We start from the raw sequence: 8,312 nt of genomic DNA, 5'->3' as shown, positions 1-8,312 counted from the left end.
AAACGTTGTAAAGTAACTTTCCTAACAATGATGTTATTCTCATCAATCACATTTTATAAAATCACATTTCATTGAAATTATAACATGGAAAACACCAAGCACCCTAAGATAAAAAAATGATTAGGATTTTAAGGGTATTGAATTTTTTTTTTGGTGAACAAATAAAATTTAAGAAAGATGGGAAAATAGTTAAGAAAGGTAAAAGGAAAGAGAATAAAAGATACATAGAAAGTAATAAAATATATATTTGTATGTTTATATCATGTTTGTTTTGTGTAATAAAATAGTTAATCGAATTAACAGAAATTTGTACATTTTTTTTGTTCAAAAAAGTTTAAAACATAAAAAAATCAATGATAATTTTTTTCTTTGTTTTAAATTAAAAGAAGTTGAAAAGAAATTACAAAAAAACATAATAGGAACATTAATTTTTTTATACAATGTCTAGAACTACCCAGAACCCCTCCCCAATCCATAAATAAGAGGATAATGCGCTTCAACATATTCAAACCCACTTCCTCCTACATTGGTAACAATGCCCATACCAATCAAGTTAAGACTCAATTGGAAACATTAAATTTAATACATAATAACAAACATTACATTAAAAACATTAATTTTTACTTTTCTTTGTTTAAAATTTGTATTTTTTTGTTGACTTTTTAAATTTAATTTTAGTTTTTTTCAAATATTTTAAATTTTCATATTACTTTTTAAGCCCATTATAAGAATATTTATAAATCCATTAATTTTTATATATTGAGTTTATATAATGTATTGGACCAATTTCTAATATATTGGGCCTATAATATATTGTTATTAATTTTGGTTAGTTACTCAGTTTCAAATTGAACTAATTTGGTTCGGTCGGTTAATTCAGTTAAAACCGAAAAGGCACACCCCTACCACTTCTAACCAATAGACCCCTCTTATTGTCCTTTTCTCTTTTTGTTTAATTAATTTTCTGTAAATCCGCTTTACAGACCACAAAATCAAACCATGAATATTGACCTAAAATTGCCCCAATCATGAACCTACACCATTCAATCAATTTGATTTTTGGATATGTTGTTATTGATACAATGGTACAACAAGGAGGAGATATGGAGGAGAGAATGGCAGTTGTTGTGGAGGCCAATTCACCCAATCGAGACGGAGAGCCGGAGGTTACAAAGATTGAAGGTGAGGAGAGTATTAAGGTTAAGAGCTGAAGGTAAGTTGATAGAGTATGGGCTTGGTATTCTTGGAGAGTCAATCCCTTCTTCATCATTCCTGGGGATATTTATAGGCGATGGTCTTGTATAGGATAGTGTTAATGTGTTGAACTTCCCATTAAACCATCATTATAGAACGCGTAGGGTGGATGTCTTCGATGAGACGATGATATCCGTAATGGGACAAATCCTGTCTTTTATTCTTATTTAATGATATAGAGAAGTTGAACTCACGTGTTATTTGGTGACCAACAATATTATGTTCTCAATGAGAGCTTAGGGACCCTGATGGTGGATGGATCATATTTGTTAAGATGGTCATTTCGAAAGGGAGGCTTGTTGGTGAGTCTTTTTGACTTGCCACGTGTTCTGATAGGATTTGTAAAAGTGTAATCTAACTCTCTCATCTCTTCCTCCAAATAACTTGTCGTCATTGTCATCACCACTGAGACTCCAATACCACTTCCAACAAAGAAAGATACTAGAAGATCCTTCTTATTCTCATCTCTCTCTCTCCCTCTCTCTCTCTCCCTCCCTGTCCCTGTCATTGTCCCTCTCTCTTTCTCTCCCCCTCTCTCCCTCCCTCTCCCCCCTCTCTCTCTCTCTCTCTCTCTCTCTCTCTCTCTCTCTCTTTCGGCTCATATTGTTTAATCAGTTTATTTTTGGATGTGTTGTTATTTTTAATAAAATCTAGCTATCCATCATTAGGATTTGTGAAGAAGTGTTTCAATCACTTTGGATTCTCTAAAACCTGAATCTACTCTTGTTTTCTTTTTCTTGATGTGTTGATATGTTGACGATGATTGTTGATTTGTGGAATGTGTTTGTTAATATATTAGGGGTTAACTGTGTGTTATGGTACGATTGAATATTTATGTAAGTGTTTAAAAGCTGTATAAAGTTTTTCTAAAAGATCTAAAAAATATACAAATACAAAACTGTTATAAAATATTGAAAAATTAATATATATAAAAGTTAAAAATTAAAAAAAATATACATACAAAAAATTTTAAAATTAAAAATTACCCCTTCACCATTGTCTTCTTCTTAAACAAAGCTAGAATATGGGTGGAATAACAAGTTCCCAACAGCTGGATTTTGACCAAAATGGTGACTTGAAATTAATGAGCATTGGAAAATATTGGAGAGCTTCAAAAGTTTGTTTTTTCATTTGATATGACAGAAATTGAAGGAAAATTGACCCACACATTTTATTAATCCTTTAATAAAATATTATTCTCTGATTATTTAAGTTATAAAATCCTTTTCTTTTCTTTTCTATTTTTGACATAGTGGTTAATTTCCTTTCTTTTCTATAAGACCAAAGTGGGAGATTCTTGAAAATGTCCCATTTCTTTTGGCAAAATTAGAAGAAAAAATCCAACTTTGAAAATAGCTAAAGGAAACCATCTAGATTCCTATCTAAAATATGCTTAAACCTTATCTATATTATATATTTTGAATTTGAATTTAACATACCATAATATTTATCATTTCAATTAAAATTATATTTAGTATCCATATAGTTTTTAATAAATATATTATATAATTATTTTCATCCACATGATAAGTGTGTCATAATTAAGGGTGTCCAAACAGATAGTTTAGTTAATACCTAAGTTGAATTAACGAAATTTAAAATCTCTTAACCGTTAATTGAACTGAATATTTTAAAAGTCTATTAATCGGCGAAATAATTTAAGTTAATTTAAGCCATTAACCAAATTAACCGAAATTTTACATGTTTCTTGGGTCTATCTAATATATTAGGCCTATAATATATTATTATTAATAAATTCGATTAATAAAATTAATTACCCGATTTCGAAATGAATTAATTGATTATTTCAGTTAAAACTAAAAAATATAGACCCTAATCATAATCTAATATATGTTCCGTATTTGTAGCTAAGTTGGATAAGTGATGAAGAGGAAAATGAAAAGATTGTGAGCAGGTGAGTTTAATTCAGCCATTGAAAACTTGAAAGAGGAGCAAAATTGCCCAAAAGACTTTTTGTGGAGATAAAACTTTCCCAACATAGCTAAAGGTATGCTAGGCCTAGGATTCCATCTAGTCAAAGCTGGAAATTCAATGGTTGTTTTTCAAATATCTGTTCATCTTTTTCTTTTTTTTATATGTTTTTTTAAATTTTTTTACATATATATATATTTTGATTTTGATTTTTTTAAAAATTTGTATATACTTTAAAATTTTAGTTTTTTAGATTTTTTAAAAAATTAAAAAAATTATTTTTATAAAAAAAATTAATAACTCAAATGGTATGCCCATGAGATTATTTATCAAAATGGTACGTTTGTTACAGTATTCTACCGGTGCCGCCTGATATATTGGCGACACCAGACTAAAATGTGATGACCTAAAATATTCAGTGACCTAATATGTAAATTTTCCATTTATATTGGCTGCCGAAAAAGACTTTTAGGTGTCTGTGACGGTGACGACACCAAACTTTAAATAGGGTAAATTGCTTCATTAACTCTCATTGTTCATTATTTTCTTTTATTCTTCTTCAACACCAAAAATAGAAAGGCCTCTACCAATTAGTCCAAAAAAATTTTTCTACCAAAAAAATATTTTTGTAAAAAGGTCGATTCCAACTGGAAATAAATTTTATTTATTTTTCGAAAAATAATTTTTTTCAAATTATGTCTGACATGACAATTAGCAATATTGATAGTAGTTTTTTTTTCACTCACATTATATCTAGAAACTATAAATTTAACTAATAATTATAATTTATACATAATAAGATTTTTCTAAATTTTTTGGGCTAATTGGTAAGAGACCTCTCTAGTTTTGGTGTTGAAGAGGAATAAAAGAAAATAATAAACAATGAGAGTTTATGAAGCAATTTACCCTATTTAAACTTTGGTGTCGTCACACTATTAGCTGCACCCTAAATGCTCTTTTTCAGTAGCCAATACAAATGAGAAATTTGCACATTAGGTTTCTGAATATTTTAGGTCATCATATTTCAGTCTGATGCCGCCAATATGTCAAGCACCACCCTTGGGTGTTGTTCAATTCATACCATTTTGGTAAATAATCAAATTGACATACTATTTCAATTTTTTTTGTGTATTAACAGGGTAAAAAAGCCAAGATAAGGGATGAGGGTAACATGGTTCAAACCCGTACTAAAAGATGTCTAACAAGAGCTTTAATAGTATTACAATCTCAAAGTGCCACGTCTTCCAAATTTAAAAGTGTTACAGAAAAATCCCAAAATATTGGAAGGATTTGGGAAGAGGAGCCAAGTTGAATGAGTATTTAGGTCGAATATGAAATTTAAATATTTTTTACATACTCAATATAAATTATTTTAAAATTTAATTTGAATATATAAATCATATTTTAGATATTAAAATTAAAAATATAATTAACAATATTAACAATTAGACTTGATTTTAAATCTAAAAAGTAGAGGATTAAATTTCAAATTTGTGAAAAATACATGAACTTATGACATATTTTAACCTTTATACTACAAAACATTTATTATTAATATATTTATAATTGTAATAAATGTTTATTGTTAAAATATTAATATTAAATCTTTTCAATAATATATGAAGAGTATTATTATCAAAATTTATTATTAAAATAAAATGAAATTTTAAATAATTTATCAAAATAATAAATATAAATAATTAAATATGTACGTTTAATAATATTGAAAATTATAATATTTTATATTAAAATTTTTATAATTTTAAAATTTTTAAAATTAAAATTAAAAATTATTATTAATATAATAATATTAATTTTGAATTAAGTTAATTTTATATAAAATAAAATTACCTACAAATGAGCTCTTCTCCAAAAAATACTTAAGTTTCTAAAAAAGAAGTCATTTTATAGGAAAATGTAAAAAAATGTTGTTCGTAAGTTATTTTCGTAAAACAAATGCATCCTAGTTTCACTTAAAGCCAAAAATATAAAACACTTAAATCTAGTTTTTTTTCTTTTATTTAGATTTGAAAAGTCGATATAAAAGTAAAAGTTAATTGATTAGTATTATTTTTGCTTCAAAAATTACTTTAAGAGTCCAAAAGCAATACTAAATAGATCATAATCAGTGGTGAAGCGTAGTAGAGACTCAGGGAGGCCATGAACCCCTAAAATAATAAATTTTTAGTTTAGGTTCTTTATAATTTATAAAATTTTAAATTAATAATGGTAAAATTTCACTTTAACCCTTCAAAAATAATAAAATTTGATTTAACATTTTAAAAATTATAAATATATATGCTATTAGAATGATGAAATTACATTTTTACTATCATAAAAATATTCAATTTAATTTTGATCCGCCATTAATGATAATAATATTAAAATATATGCTACTTTTACTCTGTCTTATATTTCCACAATAAATATCAGATACTAATAGGGGTTTAGCATGAGAGGAGATTCTATGAAACTGTGATTTCAGTCATCCTTATCCTTTTTAAAAGGAGAATGACAAATCAGATTTTTTTTTTATTTTCAGCTTTTTTCTCCTGAAAATATTCAAATCCAACTAAAAAAGCTAAAAATAAGAAGGAAAAATCTTATTTATCATTATTCTTTTGAAAAGGGATAAGGATGACGTGAAATCACAGCTTCATACAATTTTTTCTCTTAAAATGAATAGTTTTTATTTTCTCATTTATTTTATTTTTAATTAAACATATCCAAATAAATTATAATCAAACAAAATAATTACCTAATAAAGCCGTGTATGATAAAATTACGAATAAAATATTGATGTGATATAAAATTATTGAAAAAAATACAGATAACGTGGCGTACATGTAACCGTCCCTCCTCCCCGGCAAAGGTAAAGCCGAATTTGAAACATAGAATCTCACTTTACCAACATTGACAAGACTTTGTTACCTCATTCAGTCAATTATTGTATATAGAATCATCATATTTGTATCAATGCTAATATCTGGCTTAAAACAGAAATGTCAGAGGCACGAAAATTGAAGAATGGAAACAATATAGACACCCCATTTTTTCACTCCACCCTACTATGAGAAAAATAAAAAAGAATCAAAACAATACTTTCTTATCCCTAAAGTGTGACCTCTTTTGTACTGACCAACTGAAAAGAAAACACATGGGGATTAGGTGAAAAAGCTTTCCCATGATTCTTTCCTTTTCCACTCCATCAGCTTTCCCATTTCACAATTAACCCTCGTTTCTAATTAACAATCAATGGTATTTGCACAGTGAAAGATATGTCTGTAAGCACAATATGTATTCATATTAATAACATTACATTAAAAAAAGTTGATATATCATAAAAGATTTGCAATGCCCCATCCAAATGTGGGTTTAAAAAGTTTTTCTTTCTTTCTTTTTTCTCATTACAAATCTTGTTCTTGAATCCTAGTTGTTTTCTTGCCTCTCTAACTTCAGTTCCTGCATTTCATCAAGTGCCATGTGAGTTGCTTCACATCAGACTGCTTCAATGGCTTCAGCATGAACATCTTTGCACCTTCCTCCAAGCACCTGTTTCCACATACAGTATGCATGCATTACAATCTTTTTAACATTATAATTTGTATTCATCAACGAATGACACGAAAACTTACTGACTGATACGAGTGGGTATGTTTTCGGATGACATGATTACAACAGGGACTTCCTTGAGAACTGATGATTCCTGGTTTTAATTCAAAATGGTGAGTGAAATGAAAAAAGGGTACTTGCAAATGTTACTAATTAACAACTTTTGAGTAACGAAATGTTTAGTACCTTGATTTTCTTGAGCAGTTCATAGCCGGTCATTCCAGGCATGCAGTAATCTGTTATTATCATATTGACCTCAGAAACCTGTAAAACAAAGAAAAGACATAAAGGCACGATCTTTATGAATTTGAAGAAAGGGATGGAGTTTTATTTTATGATTTACTTACAGTGCCTTCCAATGTATCATTTCCCAGTCCCAAATAATCCAAAGCCCTCAGTGCATTCTCTGCTGTAGTCACTGCAACACAACACAATTAAAAGAAATGAAATTCTTTGAAAAGAAAAAAGGATAAAAAATGAAGGATTAGAGAAGAAAAGAAAGATTATACCTTTGCAAGAGGAGTTCTTGAGCAGTCTCTCAACCAGTTTCCTATCAATGAGGTTATCATCCACAGCTAAAACATGGGGTTCATCTCCTAATTCCACCGCCATGTCCTTGGAACAGCCGCCACTTCCACCACCACAACTAAGCATCCTATGCTTGTAAAGAAAACAGAACCAAAACAAACCAATAAAGAAAAAAAAAAAAGAAAAGTTGGAAAAAGTAGAAGGGATGTGTTATGGGAGTAAATGAGAGAGGGGTATACTTATAGAGAAGGGACTGTTTGGAGGGAGAGAAAGTGAGGAAGGAGATCAGAAATATTTGATTTGATTTGAGGGGAAAAAATGAGAAATAATTGAGAAGGAGGGAAGGAGGGGTTTGGGCTGGCAAATATATCCAATCTGACAAAACAGAATGTGCCATTTGCCTGTGCAGTAAAACAGACAGACGGGATGCAGAATAATAGTGCAATTTGTTTTTATATTTTGTTTTATGAAGAACATGTATTAAAAGGAAAACAGAATCGTTTTTCTAAGTTGTAAGGTTTGGTGGTACGGATCAATTATAATCCATTGGTGTTGAAACAAACAAAATCCAAATATTTTCTGATTTGTTTCAATCAATCGTGGTGGCCCATTTCTCTTGCCAATTTAATTAAATAATTAAATCTAGATTTCATTTCATAATGTGGGTGGGGGTTCATGCAGAGATTCTCCAACTTCGACTTTCCTCAACTATTTCTTCCCCCATTAAATTATTAAAGATTTGAAGTCATCCATGTGGTATGTGTCTTGGGACTTGTACTAAATCCCTCATTTAGCTTTTTAAATCTTTTTAGAATCATGCCAACCAGTCCTTTGGATAATATGCCAAGGCTGTAGTCAAACACAATTTTGCTGCCTTGTTTTCTAAATTTGATTTAATACGATTTTTTTTAATCTTTTATTTCAAATTTTTAACTTGATTTTTGTTGTATTTATTTAAATATATATTATTTGTGCTTGTACTTGGT

The 8,312-nt window shown here is 28.7% G+C and overlaps 1 protein-coding gene across 1 annotated transcript; it reads right to left on the bottom strand.

Annotated features, from left to right (window-relative positions):
- Positions 1-6,465: 6,465 nt before the first annotated feature.
- Positions 6,466-7,759, bottom strand: LOC105778654 (two-component response regulator ARR17). Its single transcript, XM_052622722.1, has 6 exons — positions 7,566-7,759; positions 7,308-7,453; positions 7,146-7,216; positions 6,985-7,062; positions 6,822-6,892; positions 6,466-6,738 (listed from the first exon to the last, which is right to left on the bottom strand). Exons 1-6 carry the CDS (start codon positions 7,721-7,723, stop codon positions 6,642-6,644), a joined length of 621 nt encoding a protein of 206 aa, XP_052478682.1. The 5' UTR covers positions 7,724-7,759; the 3' UTR covers positions 6,466-6,641.
- Between the last annotated feature and the right edge of the window lie 553 nt (positions 7,760-8,312).

The sequence above is a fragment of the Gossypium raimondii genome, chromosome 10, assembly GCF_025698545.1.
Source record: "Gossypium raimondii isolate GPD5lz chromosome 10, ASM2569854v1, whole genome shotgun sequence".
Lineage (NCBI taxonomy): Eukaryota > Viridiplantae > Streptophyta > Magnoliopsida > Malvales > Malvaceae > Gossypium > Gossypium raimondii.
Note: the sequence above shows the minus strand (reverse complement) of the source record. Positions and strands in the feature narration are given on the sequence as shown.

Coding starts and splice junctions, on each gene's coding strand:
- LOC105778654 (XM_052622722.1), bottom strand. CDS start 7,723: ATGGCACATTCTGTTTTGTCAGATTGGATATATTTGCCAGCCCAAACC. Junction 7,454..7,565: donor AAACAGTCCCTTCTCTATAA/GTATACCCCTCT, acceptor TTACAAGCATAG/GATGCTTAGTTGTGGTGGTG. Junction 7,063..7,145: donor ATGATACATTGGAAGGCACT/GTAAGTAAATCA, acceptor TTTGTTTTACAG/GTTTCTGAGGTCAATATGAT.